We start from the raw sequence: 24,310 nt of genomic DNA, 5'->3' as shown, positions 1-24,310 counted from the left end.
GCACAAAAATTGTAGAGGTTGGGGGGAAAGGCCCCTCAGCTGTGCTACAGATATAGATGAACACTAAATGTAGCCTTTCCAGCATTCCCAAATCTTGAGAACAAATCAAAAATTACTGTTTATATGAACTTGATTATACAATGCAGCTTTAAACATAAATATACAAACAATGTGAACATTGGTATGGAGTACCTATCATTTTGTTCCCATCTAACGAATTTTGATAATACTGCCAACAGCTTTTTGTTGTCTACAGTTGCTACTGATCATTGTTATATTGTCGATTTTGTGTATTAAATATTTTATTCTAATCTTAGTCAGCAGAAGCAGCAGTTAGTCAACCACCTTGCTAAAGAAACTGAGAAGAACCTAAAGGAATTTGGATTAATAAAATCTTTAACTGACCAGGTGAGGGTTCTTTCTGTCATCCCATAATGCCCGAATTTTCAAATTCAGTGGGTGTATCAGTCTCTTGATGATTATTGAAAACAGCCTTCCTTGTATTTAATAGCTAATAAACAAAAGTGTCACCACGGCAGCTATTCACTCAACTTAGCAATGAGCACTAATACCAAAACATTGCTATTTTCTTAATTCAAATTCAATATTTGTAAGTAAAATCATTTTACAAGGAGTTTTAAAACTCTTAGACTTGAGTATTCATAAGTAAAATGAAACCACAGTAAAAAAAGACTTCAGGTCCATTTTCTCCGTAATTTGTGGATATGTGGCTATTGGCTTGGAGCAGTTTAGATCACTATTATTACCTAATTTGTTCATGAAAGTGTAACTTTCTCTAAACGACACTTCATTTACAATATCAAATATATTCTTTATGACCATTATTACCGTTTTGAAATGTATCCTAATTTTTGGGGTTTTCCCCCTCAGAGGCAAAGGAAGATAATGAAAGATCGTTTAGTAGCAGAATTCACTACAGCACTCACTAATTTTCAAAGAATCCAACGAGAAGCTGCAGAAAAGGAAAAAGAATTTGTAGCAAGAGTACGTGCTGGCTCACGTCTGTCTGTAAGTATTCTGTTTTTATTACCAGTAAGTGAGGACAAAGGATCCTGCTTGATTGACACCTCGTCCTCCAACTTGAGTATTCACTCCCTTCGTCATTTACCCACAGTGTCATGACTTGCCATATACAACATTCACTACAGCAACTTGCCGAATCCCCTTTCAAATTGAGCTCTACTGCAAATAAGGATACAAGGGAATATCACTACATTCAAATTCCTTTTAATGCCACTCAGCATCCTGAATTAAATATATTGCCTGTCCTCAACTGTCTCTGGATCAAAATCTTGGAACACCCTTCCTAACAACACTGTGTGTATCTACATAAGAAAAAGAATTTTAATTTCATTTTAACTCTTTCATTCTTCTTCATCTCAATCACTCAGAAACAAATGCAACAATTAAGTTGTCAATTTGTCATAATGAACCATATATTATTTCATTAGTCTCCAAGATAGAAAGCAACTCAACTCAACTGGGAATGCTTGTTGTACAATGTCGAAATTTTACGAATCATTTGGCTCCATTTTACACTTTTTGTAGTTTTCAGCAAGTTTCTCAATTTGTTAAATAATTTGCAGCAGGCTAATGGTGTTGTTTGTAAGCTTATGTTCTGGTAGATCTCATGGATTTTTCTTGCACATTTCACATTTCTAATCAGATCTAACTAGGCTGTTATGTTTCCCACGCCCATTGGTAATTACCTCATCCTTATAAGTATACATACTTTGCATTTAACTGAATGTAAACAAGGTTCTTCAGTAATTTATTATCAATTTACCCAATAGATTAACCTTTTAATCAGGATTTTCTCTACAAGGAATATTTGTAAACTCTGTAATTACCTTGTGTGCTAGAGCCCATTATAAAAGACTTAATAGCAGAGGAGTTGGAAAACAGTGACAGGATTGGAATGGAATTAGTGTACTGATGTGTATAGAGAATAGGCTAGCAGATAGGAAACAAAACTTAGGAATAAATGTGTCATTTTCTGAGTGGCAGCCAGTTACTATTAACACAGATCATTACTTGGACCCCAGCTATTCACACTATGTAATCAAGGCTTCATTACCCTTTGGAGTTCCCCAAAGTTGTTTTGTATTTTTGTATTTTATATATTTATATATTTGTAGCATCTTCAAGGTAACACAGAGTTGGGTGGGAGGGTCAACTGTGAGCAGAATGTAGAGATGCTTCAGTGTGATTTGGACAAGTTGAATGAGTGGGCAGATGCATGGCAAATAAAGAATAATGTGGATAAATGTGAGGTTATCGACTTTGGTAGCAAAAGCAGGAAGGCAGATTATCTGTACGGTGATAGATTGGGAAAAAGAGTAGTGTAACAAGACCTAGGCACCATTGTCTACCACTTGCTGAAAGTAAGCATGCAGGTAAAGATGGTAAAATGGTATGTTGGCCTTGATAGTGAGAGGATTTGAGTACAGGAACAGAGAAGTCTTGCTGCATTTGTAGAGGGCCTTGTTGAGAATCAGGCATATTGTGTACGACTTTTAGTCATCTTATCTGAGGAAGAATGTTTTATGTATTGAGATAATGGAACAAGGGTTTATCGGACTGATGTCTAGGATGGCAGGGCTGACATCTGAAGTGAGACTAGATCAGTTAGGGTTATATCCTTGGAGCTTAAAAGAATGATGGGAGAGATTCATAACTTTTTAAGTAAACAGGGTGAACTCAAAGAATGGTCCTGATGACCCACAGTCTAAGGTCACAAGGAAGACCATTTAAGACTGAGATAAGGAGACTGTTCAATGAGTGGTGAACCTGTGGAACTCTCTCAGAAAACGATTAAGGCCAAAGCATTGAATGTTTCCAATAACGTGTTAGATGGTTCTTGGGGATAAAGGGATCAGTGGGCATAGGAGAAAGTATGCACATGTCACAGAGTTGGATGATCAGTCATGATCATACTGAGTGGCAGAGCAGGCTCAAAGGGCTGAATGGCTTACTCCTATAGTTTGCCAGCTGCTTTAAAAAAAATCACTTCTTGGCACAAGTGACTTATAAACAAACATTAAAATACAGTTATTGTTTTATTTCTGACCTGTGATAATGTTGTTTCATTGCTGAATTATCTTGTTTTTCTGTTGGCCACCAAGCCAAACCTCTAATGGCTCTGACCTCGAAGTCGATTCTCTCTCTCTGTAGAATTTCTGCTCCATCACTTTCTCATCCCACCTGTTGCTTCTTTCTGGCTTGAAGCCATTTCCAATGAACTGTTATCACTGGTCGAGTCCTTTTCCTGAAAGTCCAGATAGCTGCAGTATTAAATAGTTTGCTCCACTTACATTTGGTTTTTGTACCTTCCCATGTCGTAATTAGCTGGGCTACCAATTTATCTAGATACTAATGTCATTGAGGAATTATGGGATAGCAGGGGAAATATATTGAGCAAGCTCAATGGTCCCTATAAGCTACATAGCTTCCTGCAAGTTACTGCTTAAATTGGGTCCTTTAAATTATGATGCATCCACAGATACACAAAAAAAAACTCTTCAAAAGGAATGTTCACTTTAATAAATCACCAGTGTACTGGCAAGAAAGGGCAACATTGCGACTGATCCATCTTCAATTCCTGGTTCTTGTCCAGCATACGAAATATGTAGTCACCTCCCATAGTCATACCCATCTTTTGCTCAACTCTCTGCTTGAATCTCTCCAAATGTGTTCTCAGCCTTAGCAAAACACCAAAACAGGCCAAACCATAGTCAGTCTTTTTAACTGTTATGCTTTTCTCTTTTTTGTCAATTCTAACCTTCATTCAGCATTTAACGTGACAACTTTACCACTGTCAATTAATACCACTGTTCTGTTGTCCAGTCCTCACTTGGTTCCACTCATAACATCATATATGTAGCAATGGCTTTGTTGCCCTTGCTACTCCCCAATATTTTATTCTTGGAGACCCTCAAACCTCTAACAAAACTTCTTCTCTCTCTGCATAGTGCCACTTGACAATGTTTGGGGCCAATTTTCAAATGAATGCTGGCAATGCCACTTGTCCATCATCTCTTTTGACCCTTCCACAATTTCAAGAAATGCTTCTGCAGTGACCGATAAGTGAGAATGTGAATTTACTGTTAGTTTTGAGGTGCTATTTTCTTAAAATTCAAGTCAACCAATGAAAATATACTGTGTACCAAATTCATAACCTGGTGTCTACTCAATTAAGTTTCCACCATATTAATGTAAGCAATTTCATCAATATTTCCGTAACTAGAATCTAGCTAATACGTTTTGGTGCCCAAAAAAAAACAAGAATCCCAAAAAATTTTGGACAAATTCAAAGTTAACGTTATGCATCCAATAAGATTCTTCTTCGGAGGTTGCTTCAGTTTTGAAGTAGAGTCATTGTCAGACTCAACATTAGCTCTTTGGGTTGGGACTCGAAACGTCAACTTTTCCACTCCTCTGATGCTGCCTGTCCTACTTGTGCCTGCAGCTCCATACTTCGTTATCTCTGACTCCAGCATCTGCAGTTCTTGCTATCTCAACTTTAACTCTGCTTCTTTTTCCACAGATGCTGCCAGACCTGCTGTGTTTTTCCAGCATTTTCTGTTTGTTTCAGATATGCAGCATCTGCAGTATTTTACTTTTAAAAAGAATACACCTATGCACAAACCATGCTGTGACGGGCAGCTGGTGAAGGTAAAACTTTGTCTCTGTTTCTCAGCTTCTCTTCTCCATTGTTCTCTTCACTCAACCATTAACTGACTGGATCTGAAAACCCCCTGTAGTTTGATGGGACAATTTTGAAAACTGAAGGCAACATTTTGAATGTTTACATTCTGATTCACAGCTGTGCATCATGTAAATGGGACAGATGTGATCTAAATGAAAACCAAATATACCAATTCTCATTAAATCAGCGAGAGTTGAAATTTTTGAAATAAATTGAATCCAGTGGTAATTTTGTTTTCTTTAACGCTTTCATAAACTGCTATGACCTGCTGCTTGATAAAGTGAATCTTGGACTTTTTGTCCCTTCCCCAGTCTTCCAAGGTGAATGTCTCTCCTCGTATTGACACGGTGGCTGTTTGCCCCTTCAAATTTCTGTGCCGCTCCCATTCCCTATTTCTTGAACAGTAGCAAAAAGTGGCAGCACTATGAAGGTAAGCCCTTGGACTCTGCATGTGTTTTTAAAGCTCAAAGAGCAGGCAGATTGGGCTCAAGGCATCAGACGGCAGGCAGCGGAGAGAGGACCATGAGTCATGGGGCTGGCAGCTGGGAATTACTTTATGAAGTTAATAGGATTTCCCACATCAGGGGCTAAGTTTTATTCCAGTTAGCCCTGCTAAGTTTATTCATTCTCTGGTGTGGGTGGAGGTACTTCTTTTTATTCATTCATGGGATTTTAAGTGTTGCTAGTATCACTAGCATTTATTGCCTATCTCTCTAATTGTCCAGAAAAGATGATGGTGTCCTACCTTTTAAACCACAGCAGTGCTTTGGCCTGTAAAGTGCTGTTAGGTAGTGAGCTCCAAAACCTTGAACAGCAATATACTGTGGCTTGTAGGGAAACTTACAGATGGTAACGGTCCCATGCATCTGCTGTCATCCTTCTAAGTTGTAAAGACAGCTGTTTGGAAGATGCTTTTGAAGCAGGCTTGGTGAGTTGCTGCAGTTTATCTTGTAAATGGTGCACACTTCTGGCACAGTGCGTTGGTGATGAAAGGAGGTGTCAGTCAAGTGAAATGCTATGCCCTTGATAGTTCCAAATTGCTCAGGTGGTATTGGAGCTGTACACATCCAGGCAAGTGGAGAATTTTCTATCACAAGACTAACTTGTTCTTTTTAGATAGTGGACAAGCTTTGGGGATTCAGGTATTTTTACTTGCTACTGAATTTTTAACTACTTATCTGCTGTTGTTGCCACTCATTTATGTGGCTATCCCAGTTTACTCTAGTCAGTGGTAATCCAGCTTAGTTTCAATGAGCAGGTAATTGCTTTGCAGTTTGATGGCAATTTCAACAGTCCCTGGTATCACTTTGCTGATGAACTGAAAGGACTGATAGGACTGTAACTGGCCAAATTGGGTTTGGCCTGCTTTTTTTGTGGTTAGGACATACCTGGACAATTTAGCATCAGGTTGTTGCCAGTGTTGTAGCTTTACTGGAATCATTAACCATCAATTCTGAATAGTGGTAAACTAGTTTAAGTACCAAAACTAAGAACATGTCAAAAACTTTTAAGAAATATATCTCGAACAGGAACACTAAGATTATTTGTTTTAATAATTGAGAAATTACATTATTTTTGCAATTTGTTATAATGACCTTTTATCAAGTACGTTTAGCACTTTAACATACAAGAAATTAATTTCCCTTTTTTAGTGAAGTGTGATAATGAATCCAACAGTACCCAGCCCTCTTCACAGGTGACTAGATTTTTGTTTGAAAAAAATTCACCTGAGACTGGGTGTAAAACCTAGCGTTTGGAGAATCATGGTCAATGGTTAGGTGAGGGTCCATAACAAATCCTTACATTGGCATGTTTAACATAGGTTAACATCTCAGGTTTCTTCATAGCAGTATTCTGAAAAAGAGTTTTGTACTCAGTGACATAAGGAGACAGTAGGGCAGATGATCAAAAATTTGACCAAAGAGTGTTTTAAAGGAGAAGGAGGGGGACTTTACGAGTTTAGTACTGGACAGATGAATGCATAGCCCCACTGAGGAAGCAATCAAAGTTGGGCTGCTGGAACAGACTGAATGAGCTGTCAGCTGTATCTTTGTTGCTACAGGTACCTTTTTTTGTGTCCTTTGTTATGCTCAGAAACAAAGATTTAAACAATTAATGAATTTACTAAATTTCTTGATTTATGAAATCAGGGGTATGCAATGTCTGGGCAACTGATAGGAAACTCACTGACATGTTGATAACCTGTAATGGAGCACTTGACAACAACCAGTGTTCTGAAGCAAGTACCATTGTTGTTGTGCTGCCAAGTTATTGTGACTTAATGAGTTCAGTTATAGTGCCTTAATAATTAACTGGTGCTGTCCCTGAAGCAGTTAGATAATGGGTTTTCACACCCACCTGTTAGCGTGAAGGCAACTTTTTACCATGTGCTAAAGACTGTTTTAAAAACAACATTACCAGCCAATCTCTGGAAAATCTTAATGGTGTTCCTCAGACAATTGTGCAATTATGTTTATGTAGTGATGCCCAGATCCCACTGCCTGTGGACTTTGTTCAAGTAAAAATCTCATGTTTCAACCTGAACAGTTGATGAATATACACAAGTGTGTTGTACTAACTGTTTAGATCTTTTAAAAAAGCTTCAACGTTTACATTTAGTTGAGGAAGAGAGGAGTATATCTGAGATAATCTTTTGAAAGTTAAATAAGGGTAATTGTGAGACCACGTAAGCAGAACTGACTGAGAAATGTTGGTACCTTAGGTTAAAGGTTAGTTCACTAGAGATGAACAGACATTTTAAGGGGATATTTCAGAACCTACAGAATAGTTGCATTCCAAGAGTAACAAGCTCCAAGGGATAGATGCACCATTTCTCGTTAAGTAGAAATGTTAAAGGTAGCAACAAACCTAAAGAAAATGCCTTTAACTATGAAGGTAGATAGCAGGTCAGACAATTTTAAAAGCATGATCAAAAGTTAGTCAAATGGGAAAAGATCAAATAATAGAGAAATCAACAAGAAATAAATTTTTTAAAAAGTTTCTAAAGAGTATTTAAAGAAGAAAAGTCCATGTCCAAGAACAGAGTTAATAAAGCGAGCATTGATCCTTATAGAAAGTTAGACTGCAGAACTAATAATAGAAAGCGGAAATAACTAATGAATTAAATGGGTATTTGGCATATCTTCGTTAAAGAGGATGCAAGTAACATGCCAGAAGTAGAGATAAATCAGGAAATGAAAAACAGGGAAATTACAGTCACCAGATACACAGTACTGAGTAAATTGTTGGAACCTTGGGTTGACAATGACGTGATTTGCATCAACTTCATCCTAGTGTTTGAAATGAAATGGCGAGGGAGACAATTGTGCAATTGGCTTTACTTTTCTGAAGGTCCTTGATTTGGGGACCATCCCATTATATTTAAAGATAGCAGATATAACACCTTCATTCAAAACAGAAAGAAGACAGAAAGCAGGAAATTACAGGCCAGTTAGCCTAACGTTTGCCATAGGGAAGATGTTAGAAGTTTTTATTTAAGAAGTTCTAGTGTAAGACATTTGGATAGAGACTAAGTAATTGAAGAGTCAAAATAGTTTTGTGAAAAGGGAGTCATGCTTGACCAGTGTATTGGAGTTCTTTAAGGAGTTATAATGCGTTGTGGATAAAAGGATCACGTATTTCTGATTTCTAGAAAGTATTTTATAAGTTTCTACCTCCAAAGATTATTTTTATTGTTAAGTTTCCTGAAAATCAAAATACATTTGTTGATCTCCCACAAAATAGATTTTTATGCAACTTCAAAGCATATGGTATTGATGGTAATGCCCTGGTATGGTCTGAGAATTGGTTAGTAGGAAGGAAACAGTAGGAATAAGTGGTTTTCAGAGTGGATGACAGTGATAAACAGGGTCACAGAAATCAGTGCTTGCACTCCACTTATTCACAATTTATTGCAATATTTGGATCAATAAATCATGTGGAATATTTTCAGAGTTGCTAAATGTCACAAAACTAGGTGAGAATCAGGAATGAAGATGATGTAAAGAGATTTCAGGACGATTTAGAGAAGTTGATTGAGTTAATGTCAGATTCAGTGTAATGTGAATAAGGGTAACTTTGGTACGAAAAACGGAATGGCAGTTTATTCTATAAGTAGCGATTGATTGGGACATGTTGAGGTGCTATGGTTGCAGGTGCCAGTGAATCAACATTACGTGATTGCCCTCAGTTGGATGTGGCATATGTTTTAAAAGTAAGTGTGTTCTTTAGTTTAGATTATATCTCAATCCTTATCTACCTTTCACACAGCCATATACCAAACCACAAGACAACATATACAGCCGGTTGCACTATTAGAACGTATCACATTGAGCTATAATTATGATATTAGTAATTTTTTTCTCTCATGCCTGAGAGGACTGAGAGTAGAACAGAACAATGGAAGATGTTTGCTCTCCCACAGAAATTGCATATAGAATGGAAGAGATAGTGGCAATACTGCTGCCTCTGAGTCATGAGGAGTTGTGAAGATGTACAAGTAATAGTGCCAGAGAAGGAATGGAATCTGATACATTAGACTTGCTGTAATTTTGAGAAAGCTAGCAGTGTGGTGAAATATACAAACTGTCGGGCTGCTTATGAGAAAGGAGGAAGTGAGACGAGAAGAGGGGAGATTTAGAAAGTTAGTAAATTTAACATGGCTATTCAAGAAAGGAGAGTGAGAGATAAAAATGAATTACAGACCAGTTAGTTTCATGTCAGCAATGATGGAGCTATACAAGGCTTTGGGAAGACTACAGTGGGAATTTTGTGTGCAGTTTTGGTCTAATTGCCTAAGAAATGTCTATTTGCCATAGAAGGAGTGCGTTAGAAGTTCACCAGCTTGATTCCTGAGGTAGCAGGTTTGTCATATTCAGAGAAAGTAGGTCAGCTAGAAAAAGTCACTATAGCATAAAATGAAATTGTTGGACAGAAAGCAACTCTAGCATCATCTGTGGAGTGAAAGCAAAGTTACCATTTTGAATCTAGGGTCCCTTTTTCAGAACTGGTAACTAGGAAATGGTGGTATATGTAATGAAGACTGGGTGAGTGGTGATTAGGTCATAAACCTAAAATTGGTGGAAATGGGGAGCCTCAACAGCGAGAAAGACAGTTAGGCAGACAAAGCAATTGGACAATGGTAAGCCAGGAAGAGAGAAGAACTGCTAATGGAGACTACCTATCACTGCTAGACCTGTTGAGTTTCAACAACTTCTATTTTTGTTTCAAGATTTCCAGTACCTGCACTTTTTTTTAAGTCGTCACTGTTCCATAGGTCTGCGCTCTTATTAGAAAGAGACAGCTTGTTGTGAGTTTAACCTGAGGGGCACTGGACACCAGGCCTCAGGCAAGAGGCAAAGTTAGAAGGCAGGAGCTTTCATGGTGACCTCAGTCAGTGCAGGAGTTGAAACACGAGTTCTAAACACTCATTACACAGCAAAAACATGAGCATGCTGAGTGCTGGTTGGGTCAGAGTGACGGGCATGCACACCCAGCTGTTTTGTTCTTTATTCCACTTCTCCATGCCTTGCTTTTTCCAAAGTACAGAGGCAACCTGCTTGACATGTTGATGGGATGATTTTGACCTGCGAAAGATTCTCCTTTAATATAAGATAAGGTGAGCCATATTCTTTGTTTAAATCGTGGAATAAAAGTGCACCCTAGTGTCATCTCGCACGTTCCAAGAGCCTATTATAATCCCTATACGTAGTTTTTTTTTTCTTGGCCAACTTTATTAAGAACAGAAGTGCTTTCCCTATCTCATTTGTGCTGTTACCTATTGTGAATTTCATCCTCAGCTACCTTTTACTTTTAGTCCGTGTTACATTGTTTATATTCAACTTTTTTCTTCTTCATTCATGGAATATACACTTTGCCAGCTAGGCCAGTATTTATTGCCCTTCTCCAGTTGCCCTTCAAGATATTAGTCAGTATCTTGACTGCTGCAGCCTAATCTTGTACATCCATGGTGCTGTTAGGGATGGAATTCCATGATTTTGTCGAAGTGACATTGAAGGAATGGCAATCTACTTCCAAATCAGAGTCATGAGTGGATTGGAAGAGAACTTGCAGCCTCCGATTGTTATCACTCATTCATGACAAAGCTAAAGAAGGATCCTTTGATAAATTTTCCACAATGGCTATTCAGTCTAACTCTTTATCAGACAATTGAACCATGAAGTGATTCACTAAGATACCTTCCTTTTTACGAATATGGTGTCAGGGAAATGAAACTTGATCAGTTCCCAGTAAAATAAAATTTCTAGCACTAACCTAATTGTCTAATTAGTCCAAGTTTTATTAATAAATCATCTTTGCACAATTTTATGTCTATCTCTCATTTCTAGGACACTTAGGATTGCAAACTGGAGATGTAACATTGAAAGAAATATTTTAAATGTGTTTTACTTCTGTTCTTCCAATTTGAAACTTTAGCCAGATTTCCTGTTATGCTAATTTATTATAATAGTTGAATTTCCACCCAGACATCAGAAACTTTGACGAGATTGCTCATCAGGTCTGTCAGCATTCAAGGTATTCATGCATATTCATGCATTTACATGCATTTAACTGTGGGAAGAAAATTAAATTGCCAGCCCATCAAAATACATGCGTTGGGGCATATTTTCATCAGGATGTCCAGTCATGTCCCATCTTTCACTTGCTTCAGTCCTATCAGCTGCAGCAAAATCCAACCCATTTTACAGAAACATTCACATACATTTGGAATGTAGAAGGGAAAATTAGAGCTGTACATGCTAGAAATTGGAAAAAATACCAAGTACTCAAATTGCATGATAAATCGGTTATGTAAAAGAAGTAATAGTTTAAAATTTAGGTGGGAGCTTATCTGAATTTATTGCTGATTTCTTTACAGATATCCTAGTTCAAAGCTCATGCACTTTGAAGGAGAAATTCAGTTATTTTTTTCATCCCTTTTAATTAGCCTTTCTTTTCTTTTTCTCTAGCAAGGTTTACCTGATAACGAAAGTGATGGGAAACTGTTGCCATCTGGCCGGTAAGGAAAATAGATTATACATTGCCTGCTCCCAAGCAAGAAGAAATTGTTCTTTACATAATACCTTAACATTTCCTCAGTGCATCCAAAAGTATTTCACAACTAAGGTATTCTTTTCTGAAGGATAATTACTTGTGTAGGGAAAACCAGGAGCTAATTTGTATACAATAAGTTCTCAAAGAATGGTGAATAGATTTTGGAGAGTACAGAAATGTTACAGATTTGTCTGGATGTAAACCCTGAGCAAATGTGTTAAAGATCTTCAAAATGTAGTCTGTTTTTCGTACCCAGTTGTGCCCTTGCTCAAGTATTTTTGGACTTAATTATTTGCACCAGCCAGTGGTCGAAATGCTGCCACGTTTCTGGGTAGGCAATCCAGCACAAAGAGGTCTGACCAATAGTAAGTGTTGGATCGCCCAATTGAAGCAAACCAGCATAATCCCATTTGTCTTTGAATAGTGGCATAGGATCTGTTACTTTTACTCATACATATAGAAGTATCTATAGTTTAGTGCCTTTGCATTTTCTTACTCTTTCAACCTGTGCTTTGATCCTGAGTGGAATTCAAGCTCTTGATCTACCACTTCAACAAGAATTTTACCATTGAATTAATTAATCTTTAATGTTCATTTGAGTTAGGTCAATTTTAGCTAGTTAATTGCTTTAGAAGTTGAGAATTCTGAGAACATTATCCCTGGAGGAGTGAATTAATGTAGAAGTTAGAAAATGGTTTGAATGAAAGCAAATGATAAGTATTGGCAAAGATGTATTTGTGAATCCCACTTTGTGCAACAGAGCAGTGTGTGTGATCTCTCTAGATGCAGGCAAATCTGTTGAATCTGCAACTTTCATAATTTTATATTGTTAGAAACAGCAACATTGGGCATCATGTAAGTTCAGGCTTAATAGATTTTAATGAGAATAAGTAGAGCTAGCTTTTGTGTCATACTACTATGTTTTGAAATTAAAATTACGTAATCTCATCTCAATACTAACAATTGTTTTCAATGTTGCATAGCCAAAATCAGGTTCAAGATGAAATAGAAGATGGAATTACAGTGGAGGACTTGGAGCTTATCAAAGAACGAGAGTCTGCAATTAGGCAGCTAGAGGTATATATATATTTTGTGGCCTGATACTTAACAAAATGTGTAGTTTTGAAACAATGCTTGTATTCTTTTTCCATAAGCTCAGGAGTGATTCACTTATCTTGTGCTGACGCATTGGCTAGGTGGTAAGACACAGATACAAACCATTTAGTACCTTGAATCAGTTCTGCAGTAGAGATCATGGCTGATCAGTGACTTAACTCCTTTGATCTTTTCCCCTATTGACTAAGTAAAGATCAATCTTGGATCAAATTTTAATTTTAAAACTTACTTCAGTTGCTCTTTGCAGAAAATACACTCAACTTCTGCTCTACGTGCATAAAAAAAGGCTTCCTGCTTTCATAAAATGCATACTGCATGGAACAAGCCATATGGCCAAGCAAGTCCACACTGACCCTCTGAAAAACAACCAACCAGACCCGTACCCCTACTCATCCCTAGCAGTCGGCTAGCAGCAAACCAACATGACAACCTTTCCTTACTATTAGTACACTCAGACAATGGAGACCATCGGTTTAACTGAGACAGCATAACCATGGTAGACCAAGCCAAACATAGACACGCATGGGAATTCCTAGAGGCATGGTTCTCAACCCTTAATGCAATCAACAAACATATAGAATTGGACCCTATATACAAACACATACAGAACAAAACCAGAAATAACCCTATTCAGCAAAACAGACTGACCAGTATAAATTTCTAGCTGAGTAGAATAACATCGCTACATCGGAGGCCTCACTGATGACGTTACCTAGCATGGTGACAAAACATCTGAACGAAAACGAGCCAGCTCGGTGAGAAAGTCAACAACTCACCCACAACCCGAGCTCCAAATCTTTGCTAAAATCTTGAGCTTTGGTATTCCTGGAGTTGTCCCAAAAGTTAAAGATCTTGTAGAATTTGCAAAGGTATCCAATTTACCTGGCTTTCAGTTCTAGATTGACAGAAAGCATGGACCTGGTTTCTGTACTTGATAGGAATTAGTATTTATTTCATTTATATAATCTCTACAGGTGAACATTTATGAACCATTGTTATTAAACACTAATAGTCAAAACTCCAATCCCCTTAAAAACACCCCCTTTTACACATGCAATTGTGCGTGCACACACGAACAGTGATGTTTTTAAAAAATAAAGATGTGTTGTGGACAGAGATAAGAGTGGGAATGCTGTTTAGTAGTCTCTGTTCACAGGATTTTGTAAAATGGTCCTTGTGGTGGTCAGAATCCTGCTTCTCAGTCTTCTCTCTCTCCAAATGTTTTACTGGAGTATAGAAGGTACAGGGGTTGGTTCATGCTTTTGAAAGACCTCTGACTTAGTTACAGTCCTTAGGCTTGTCCAGCAGATTTGAAATTCTTGCTCCATGTGTGGATGCAAATTAGGCCTATAGAGCAAACTGACCATAGCATCAAGGTACAGGGTGCCATTCAAGAGCAGGGAGAAAAGAGAAATGTAGTTGCAGTCGGAAATAGACTCAGTTCCCTTTGGATAGGATTGAGAGTCTCAAAGGCTGTGTTGCTTGCCTAATGCCTGGATTCAGGTTGCCTCATCTGGGCTGCAGAGGAATTTGGAGTGGGAGGGAAAAGATCCAGTTGTCATAGTCTGTGTAGGTACCAAACATATAGGTAGAAAGGAGAATATGAGCAGCTGGGGGCCAAATTAAAAAGCATAACTAAACAGAAGTTTTATAACTATAACTGAGCCATGGGCAAATTGGCACAGGGTCAACAAAATAAGCATGATAAACACATGGCTCAAAGATTGGTATGGGAGAAATGGGTTTGAAGTCATGGGACATTGGCATCAGTACTGGAGAAGGAGGGTGATGTTCTGATTGGACTGGCTCCACCTGAATTATGTTGGGACCAGTGTCCTTGCGAATTGTATAACTAGGGCTGTGGACAGGGTTTTAAACTAAATAGTGGGTTTGTGGGTTCAGTTGCAAGGAAAATTATGAAAGGGGTGAAAGGTGGGGAGGGCTTAGCAGAGATTAAAGTTTCCAGAACAGTTAAGGGTCAGAAATCTAACTTGAGGCACAGCTGATAAGGGGACAACTATGAGAATGGGGGCAGTCAATGCAGGACTAAGGATGTTGCATTTAGTGCACACAGTATATGAAACAAGGTAAATGAGTCTGTAGCACAGATTGAAATTAGCAGGCATATGTGGATATCACAGAGGTGTGGCTGCGAGAAGATCAGGGCTGGGAATTAAATATCCAACAAAGCATGTCCTTTTGAAAGGACAGGCAGATGAGCAGCTGTTGGGGGCACAGATGTTGGTTGGTTGGTCGGTTGGTCAGCTTAGTTCATAAGAAATGAAATTAAATCAATAGCAAGAAGTGATTATAGAGTCAGAAGGTGCAGAATCTTTTGTGGGTAGACTTGAGGAGCCCCAAAGGGAAAAGACCATGAAGGGAGTTGTGTACCAGCTTCTGAGCAGTAGTTGGGATTTAGGAAAGAAAATTACTATTACAAAAATTGAGGGTCTTCAATATGCAAGTGGACTGGGAAAATCAGGTTGGTAGTGGATCTCAAAAATGGACAAGAGTTTTTTTGGAGCTGCTTGTGTAGGCTAGGGAACAAACAGTTCTGGATTTGGTGATGTGTAATGAGGCATACTTGATTAGGGAGCTGAATGTGAAGGAACGTGTAGGGGCCAGTGACCATAATGTGATGGAATTCACCCTTTTGAGAGGAACGAGATTAAATCAGATAAAGCAGTATTACAACTGAGTAAAGACAACTACAAAGACGAGGAAAGAGCTGGCCAGAGTTGGTTGGAAGAGGAGCATAGCAGAGAAGATGGTAGAGCAGCAATGGCAGAAGTTTCTGGGGGTAATTCAGAAGTTACAGCAGAAGTTCATCCCAAGGAAGAAGAGGTGCATTAAGGGGAGGATGAGGCAACCATGGCTGACAAGGGAAGTCAGGGACATCATAAAAACATACAATGCGATAAAGATTTAATAGAAGTCAGAAGGATTGGGAAGCCTTCAAAAACCAGCAGGGAATAACTAAAGTAGTAGTAAGGTGGGACAAGATGTAATATGAGAGTAAGCTAGCTAGTAATATAGAAGAAAATTGCAAGTGTTATTTTTAGTTCTCTAAAAGAGGAGAGAGAGGCAAGAATGGACATTGAACTGCTGGAGGCTGGAGAAGTAGAAATGAGGAACAAAGAAACTTTTTGTATCCATTTTCACAGTGAAGAAACCAGCCACACAGCAGAACTTCGAGAGTCAGAGGGCAGAGGTGAGTATAATGAAGGAAGAGATATCAAAGTTTCCACACTCCTGCAGTCAGAGTCTTACAGCACTGAAACAGACCCTTCGGTCCAACCAGCCCTAGCTGACCCTGTTCCCAAACTAAACTAGTCCCACCTGCCTGTGCTTGGCCCATATCCTTCTAAACCTTTCCTATCCATGAACTCATCCAAATGTGTCTCAAATATTGTAACCTTACCTGTGTCAGCTACTTTCTCTGACAGCTTGTTCCACACATGAACCACTCTGTATTAATAAACACTTATTCCTGTCATCCTTTTGAAATCTCTCTCCTCTAACCTTGTGAATGTGCTCCCTAGTTTTGAACTCCCCCATCCTAGTGAAAAGACTCTTGTCATTCACCTTACCTATGCCGCTCATGATTTTATTAACCTCAACGACCTCAACCTCCAACAGTCGAGTGAAAAACATCCCAGCTTTATGACTACCCTGAAAGTATTTCATAACTATAGTTTGGGGAATACTGTATATTCAAAGCATATTGTGTAAATATTTTTGTAGACCTTAGAGATCTTTAAATTCATTTGTAGCAAATCTGAAAAGTGCATTTATTTATGCAATTGTTGCATTGGTTTACTGGTAATGCAATAAAATCAGAAAATACTGATTGAGCGGCAAATTTGAAATGTAGATTAAAATGAGGAGGGAGAGGAATCTCTTAATCAAAAATTTCCCAATTAGGGAACAGATACTTTATACAACTAACTTTGCTGCGACAAGCCATGGGAACATTTTTATTTACATAACCTCATCAAAAATTAATTTTCTGTTCATTTCAGTCTGATATCCTGGATATTAATGAAATATTTAAAGACTTGGGAATGATGATTCACGAGCAAGGAGATCTAGTTGGTAAGCACCTTTTTGTTCCAACTGTCTCCTTAGCTGTGCTACATTTATATAACTTTGTTTTATTTCAGATGCAGAATTTTTTTAAAACATCAATAAAAATAGCAGTCACTATTGAGATTAATATTTTCTATCAGAAGGCTAATTAAATGTCTGATTGTGCTGTGATGTGCATACTTTCAGAAATAATTTATAAGGATTTTCTTCCTGTTACTTAAATTAGTGGATTCAATTGATATGGATTCCTGAACTGCACATAACACTCGAGCTGTGGCCTGACGTTTTATACAGTTCCAACAGAATCTCCCTGCTACAGTTTCCATTTGCTACAGAGTTTTGGCTTGTTATAATAGGATTTGATATTCTTTTGAAGTATGATTAATTGCTGAGTAGAAGGCTATTTTTACATTTACAAGGTGATAATTGGGTTAATAGAGGCTTAAGAAATACGCTCCATCATATCTTAGAGTCCAGAGACTGCAATTGCTTTTGGTGAGTAACCTAGCAAATTAAATGGGAAATATTGACATAGCGAATTATCATAATAAATGTTGTCAAAGTCACAATAGCTGAAAGCTGGTTGTGTAATATATGAACAGACATTTCTTGCTGAATGTTTTATTCATGTGGTCTTCTTTATGCATTTTGTAAATGAATTTTTTACTTTTCTTTTCTTCCCCCTGCCCTCTAAACCCACCACACCTGGTACCTTCCCCTGCAACCGCAGGAAGTGCTACACTTGCCCCCACACCACCTCCCTCACCCCCATCCCAGGCCCCAAGATGACTTTCCATATTAAGCAGAGGTTCACCTGCACATCTGCCAATGTGGTATACTGTATCCATTGTACCCGGTGTGGCTACCTCTACATTGGGGAAACCAAGCGGAGGCTTGGGGACCGGTTTGCAGAACACCTCCGCTCGGTTTGCAATAAACAACTGCACCTCCCAGTCGCAAACCATTTCAACTCCCCCTCCCATTCTTTAGATGACATGTCCATCATGGACCTCCGGCAGTGCCACAATGATGCCACCCGAAGGTTGCAGGAACAGCAACTCATAGTCCACTTGGGAACCCTGCAGCCCAATGGTATCAATGTGGACTTCACCAGCTTCAAAATCTCCCCTTCCCCCACCGCATCCCCAAACCAGCCCAGCCTGTCTCTGCCTCCCTAACCTGTTCTTCCTCTCACCCATCCCTTCCTCCCACCTCAAGCCGCACCTCCATTTCCTAGCTACTAACCTCATCCCACCTCCTTGACCTGTCTGTCTTCCCTGGACTGACCTATCCCCTCCCTACCTCCCCACCTAAACTCTCCTCTCCACCTATCTTCTTTTCTCTCCATCTTCGGTCCACCTCCCCTCTCTCCCTATTTATTCCAGCACCCTCACCGCATCCCCCTCTCTGATGAAGGGTCTAGGCCTGAAACGTCAGCTTTTGTGCTCCTGAGATGCTGCTTGCCCTGCTGTGTTCATCCAGCTTCACACTTAGTTAGCAAGTATTGTCATCTTGGAGGAGGGCCAAATTACCCTAAGGATACTGTCCCTTTTAAGAAATTGCATTCTTGAGTTCAAGATTTTCTTTGTTGTGTTCTAAAATATTTTCTGAAGTGCTTTGCATGTGATAAATCATTTGTGTTATCGTCAGTCTATGATCGTCTCCCTCAGTTGGGTATTACTTCAAACTTTGGCTGGTTTGGCACTGGAAACAGTTGATTAGAATCTGATCCTTGTGCGGCTTCAAACAGACTTCCTAAAATGTTAATGTCCATTAGTTCTCGTTAATTTCTGTAAAGTAGTCATTTACTTAAAAGTTGCATATGAACTTCCATTGTGTCCTTTAGTAATGGGGGGGCTCCTGTGAATTTGCTGAATTGGTCTCGGGTTAGAAAACAGAGTTATTGTTGGTGGTATGCAGCAAGTTGCTGAAATCAAATGAGTACCTTCAAATTTCACAGCTTTTGTTTAAAACTTTTGTTTTTATTAAACTATAATGCAGTACCTTGAATTAGTGCTTCTCTGGCGTAGATTGTGCGCACTTTAGTGCATAATGTACGTACCCAGAGCTTTCTACAAATACAGAAAAATAACAAGTGGCTGTTGGGTTCAGTCAAACTCATGCATGTGCTGGTTAAACAAAAAGAATTGTCAAAGGAGTTGACGAGAAATCCTGGGACTTAACACTGTTTATTGGGTTGTTAACACCTATGAGTTTTGAATTAACACAGCTCTGCTGAGGCCTCATTATTTTAGGCTGAGCACAGAATTTTTATCGTGCAAATGGAGGCCATTCATCTCCTCTTGTCTGCGCTAAAAATCTCTCCCCATTCTAATTTGTTGTCAATATCGTTGCTTTTTCCTTGCAACCCATCATTTTTCTATTTAAATAATCATTTAATACTTCATTTGAACCTGTCTCCACCACACTGCCAAGCAGTGCTTTCTAAACCGTAACTATTTTTCATGAAAATGATTATTTTTTTTATTCACCCAACATTTGCTTCTTCTTCAAAACACTGTAAACTGTGCTGTCTATGATTCTTGATCCTTTCGACAAACTGGAATAGTTTATCCTTATCTAACCCATCCAGATTTCTCATGATTTTGAAAACTCCTATCAAATCTCCCCTTTAGCTGTGTCTGAGGAAAGCAGTCCCCGCTTCTCCAATTTTTCATCACAATTGAAGTATCTCCTCCCTGGAACAATTCTCATACAAGTTTTCTGTACTGTCTACTGTTTGAGGTTGCACTAAGTTCAGATTCTAATCAACTTTTCCAGTGCCAAACCAGCCAAAGTTTTAAGTAATACGCATCTGAGGGAGACTATTATAGACTGACTATAACACAACTGATTTATCACATGCAAAGCTCTTCAGAAAATATTCACATCCTTCTGAAAATGTGGCATCCAGAACCAGATCCTATGAAAAATCGTCATAAGTTTCCCTCCTCTCTTATGCCCTTATTAACGAATTCTAGAATACTGAATGCATTATATACCTCTAACACTTTTACTGACTTAAATTCATATACACCCAGGTCTTTCTGCTCTTACACACACTTTTTATAATGGTACAATTCATTTTGTAATATTTTGTGTTGTTTTTTGAACCAAAGTGAATCACCTAACACTTCTGTGTTTTTAACTTGATCTGCTACATATCCACCCACTCCACCATGTCAGTCTTCTTAAGACTGCTGCCCTCTCAGTTCAGATTTTTTTATGTTGTCTGCAAACTATGGAATTGTCCCCTGCACATCAAGATCTGGCTCATTCACATGCGTCAGGAAAAACAATGGTTCTGATCTGAAACATCAATTTTTCTGCCCTGCTGATGCTGCCTGGCTTGCTGTGTTCCCCCAGCTCTACACTGTTGTCCCAATATCAACCCTTGGGGAACTTCAGTACAAATCTCCCTTCCACCCTTAAAAAATAATCATTAAACATTACTTTCTGCTTCCTACACTTCAGCCAATGTAGAGTCCTTGTTGCTACTGTACCTTTCTATCCTGTCACCATTAACTTTCTTGCCAAAGCTCTTGTGTTGTATTGTAGCAATGGGCTTTTGGAAAATCCATTTACACCATGTAAATAGCTTTTCTCCTCATCAGTCCACTGTTACCTCTTCAAACGTCTCTAGCAAGTTGGACGTGAGTTTTCCCTCGTTGAATCCATGCTGACTGTTTCTGAATCAGCCCACATTTTTCCTTGAGACTACTAACTGTATCCAGCGTAATTATTTCTCGATGCTTCCCCTCCCCCCAACCTGATGATCACCATAATAAATTGAATTCATGTGTGCCATTTCCCCTTTGTTACTTATTTGAAAATGCTATGTTAATCACATAAACAAAATGAAGTTAAGAAAATAAAATGTGAGGCTGGATGAACACAGCAGGCCAAGCAGCATCTCAGGAGCACAAAAGCTGACGTTTCGGGCCTAGACCCTTCATCAGAGAGGGGGATGGGGGGAGGGAACTGGAATAAATAGGGAGAGAGGGGGAGGCGGACCGAAGATGGAGAGTAAAGAAGATAGGTGGAGAAGGTGTGGGTGGGGAGGTAGGGAGGGGATAGGTCAGTCCAGGGAAGACGGACAGGTCAAGGAGGTGGGATGAGGTTAGTAGGTAGCTGGGGGTGCGGCTTGGGGTGGGAGGAAGGGATGGGTGAGAGGAAGAACCGGTTAGGGAGGCAGAGACAGGTTGGACTGGTTTTGGGATGCAGTGGGTGGGGGGGGAAGAGCTGGGCTGGTTGTGTAGTGCAGTGGGGGGAGGGGATGAACTGGGCTGGTTTAGGGATGCGGTGGGGGAAGGGGAGATTTTGAAACTGGTGAAGTCCACATTGATACCATATGGCTGCAGGGTTCCCAGGCGGAATATGAGTTGCTGTTCCTGCAACCTTCGGGTGGCATCATTGTGGCAGTGCAGGAGGCCCATGATGGACATGTCATCAAGAGAATGGGAGGGGGAATGGAAATGGTTTGCGACTGGGAGGTGCAGTTGTTTGTTGCGAACTGAGCGGAGGTGTTCTGCAAAGCGGTCCCCAAGCCTCCGCTTGGTTTCCCCAATGTAGAGAAAGCCGCACCGGGTACAGTGGATGCAGTATACCACATTGGCAGATGTGCAGGTGAACCTCTGCTTAATGTGGAATGTTACACTTGTCCCCACACCTCCTCCCTCACCCCCATCCCAGGCCCCAAGATGACATTCCACATTAAGCAGAGGTTCACCTGCACATCTGCCAATGTGGTATACTGCATCCACTGTACCCGGTGCGGCTTTCTCTACATTGGGGAAACCAAGCGGAGGCTTGGGGACCGCTTTGCAGAACACCTCCGCTCAGTTCGCAACAAACAACTGCACCTCCCAGTCGCAAACCATTTCCACTCCCCCTCCCATTCTCTTGATGACATGTCCATCATGGGCCTCCTGCACTGCCACAATGATGCCACCCGAAGGTTGCAGGAACAGCAACTCATATTCCGCCTGGGAACCCTGCAGCCATATGGTATCAATGTGGACTTCACCAGTTTCAAAATCTCCCCTTCCCCCACCGCATCCCTAAACCAGCCCAGTTCATCCCCTCCCCCCACTGCACTACACAACCAGCCCAGCTCTTCCCCCCCCCACCCACTGCATCCCAAAACCAGTCCAACCTGTCTCTGCCTCCCTAACCGGTTCTTCCTCTCACCCATCCCTTCCTCCCACCCCAAGCCGCACCCCCAGCTACCTACTAACCTCATCCCACCTCCTTGACCTGTCCGTCTTCCCTGGACTGACCTATCCCCTCCCTACCTCCCCACCCACACCTTCTCCACCTATCTTCTTTACTCTCCATCTTCGGTCCGCCTCCCCCTCTCTCCCTATTTATTCCAGTTCCCTCCCCCCATCCCCCTCTCTGATGAAGGGTCTAGGCCCGAAACGTCAGCTTTTGTGCTCCTGAGATGCTGCTTGGCCTGCTGTGTTCATCCAGCCTCACATTTTATTATCTTGGAATCTCCAGCATCTGCAGTTCCCATTATCTCTGAAGTTAAGAAAAGTTCAGTCCTAATTGGGAAGATATTGAGAAATTTATCCAGTGAATTTGTGTTTGTCCTTCCTGTACATTGTTTTTGTTTGGGTTGATACTTCAATATTGTTGCATGTTTCTGTAGATAGCATAGAAGCCAATGTGGAAACTGCTGAAGTACATGTTCAGCAAGCAAACCAACAACTAAGCAGAGCAGCAGAATATCAGGTACGGTATGGTTTGTATTTTGGTTAGGGTAAATTAGAAAGGTACATGAGTTTGGTTTTCATTTCCTTCCTTGAGTTCAATCACATTGGTTGCAGATCAAGCAACATTTTGCTTTTAACAGTCTTCTTGTTTTTAAATCCATCCATGACCTTGCCCTTTCTATCTTCGGTCTCTCAGTCCTCTGAGATATCTGTGCTCTCTAATTCTAGCCTCTTGTTCATCACCAACTTTCAATGGTCAGTGTTTGGTGGCTGTGCCTTCAGTTGCTTAGGCCCCAAGCTCTGGGTATCCTCCCTTTTACTTCTCTAATGCACTGTTTTCCTCCTTTTAAGAGACCTTTTAAGAGACCTTTTTAACCAGCTTTTTGTTTTTTGGTCTAATATCTCTTTACGTTACTTGGCATCGTGTTTTGATTTATAACACTTCTGATAAGTGTCTTTTTTATTAATTTGAAAGTACTATGTGAATATAATTTGTAGTTCACTTCAGAGTTAATTGTATTGTACTATTATTTAATTATCATGTACCATGTAAAGATGAGTATTGCCTTTCTCATACGTGAGATTTACCTATTGATGGATTTAAAGTATGTTTTTATTTTACTTTGATCGTTTTGAAATAATTAGATTTACTACTTTTTCTTTCCCACAGCGCAAATCTCGTAAGAAGATGTTCATCTTAATTATGTTATTGGTCATCATAGCTGTGATAGTGGGAATCATTATCTGGGTTTCTGTGAAAAAATAAATTCAGAAGATTTAACATAGATATTGCATTCAAATACTGGCATAACATTAAACATCAATAGAGTCAGGGTTATGTACTGATGCCTAATTCTTTATTCTAATAAATAACATTGAAAATTAAACAGATATCCAAAGTATGCTTTCTAACAATATAATCAGAAAATGTAATTTATAAATTAAGATGCTGTGCTTTGCAAATTCAAATGTCACCGATCTAATAATATACATTGTCAAGTCTCGTGATGCTTGTAACAACATCGTGGAAATTTTTCTCCCCCATACCAGGTTGCCATAATCTTAATCTTTCAAATTCTGTTAACAATTGTAGATTTTATTTTAGTTTTACCTAATTTCCAGGCAAAAGGCATTCCTATTGGTAGAAGTATGCCTGGTCCAGTGCCAAAACTGCTTTTCTCATTTTTTAAAATGGTGCCAGTTTAACCTATTTTCTATTCTTATTTGCCTGTTGACAGCTTTGGCTTTGTGCCTGCTTATAATCACTAAATGACATTAGAATGCACTCAGTAATATCAATAGTAAGTATCTATAGACTTCTTTGTAAAAAGTAACTTGCAATTGTCTGATGTTTGCAACATTTGCACTGAATAAACCTAGTCTGACTTTGTAACACATACACCCCTTTGTATTGTGTGTAATCTTGATGAACAATGCAGAAAGGACTATATTTGTATTCCGGGGGATGTATCATGCATTTTAATACAAATTGTGCCATTTCGAGATTATATGCTTTGCATATGGTTTTTCAGACTTGGACCTAAAAATTAGACTAGATTGTATAACAAAATGCAAAAATGCTGCTTAAATAAACTATTTGTCAATA

At 39.4% G+C, this 24,310-nt stretch overlaps 1 protein-coding gene across 6 annotated transcripts in view; it reads left to right on the top strand.

The window, feature by feature from the left end:
* Positions 1-24,310, top strand: part of LOC125452305 (syntaxin-7-like) — a 51,867-nt gene extending 27,557 nt beyond the window's left edge. For all 6 annotated transcript variants that reach the window (XM_048530554.2, XM_048530552.2, XM_048530555.2 and 3 more), the window contains exons 4-10: positions 318-408; positions 892-1,029; positions 11,698-11,747; positions 12,766-12,859; positions 16,921-16,993; positions 22,641-22,723; positions 23,375-24,310. In XM_048530554.2, the coding sequence (XP_048386511.1) occupies positions 318-408; positions 892-1,029; positions 11,698-11,747; positions 12,766-12,859; positions 16,921-16,993; positions 22,641-22,723; positions 23,375-23,470 (625 nt within the window). In that variant the 3' untranslated portion in view covers positions 23,471-24,310. The remainder of the gene's footprint in view (positions 1-317; positions 409-891; positions 1,030-11,697; positions 11,748-12,765; positions 12,860-16,920; positions 16,994-22,640; positions 22,724-23,374) is intronic.

The sequence above is a fragment of the Stegostoma tigrinum genome, chromosome 4 (genome assembly GCF_030684315.1).
Source record: "Stegostoma tigrinum isolate sSteTig4 chromosome 4, sSteTig4.hap1, whole genome shotgun sequence".
Taxonomy (NCBI): domain Eukaryota; kingdom Metazoa; phylum Chordata; class Chondrichthyes; order Orectolobiformes; family Stegostomatidae; genus Stegostoma; species Stegostoma tigrinum.
This window is presented reverse-complemented; position numbering and strand designations above follow the sequence as displayed.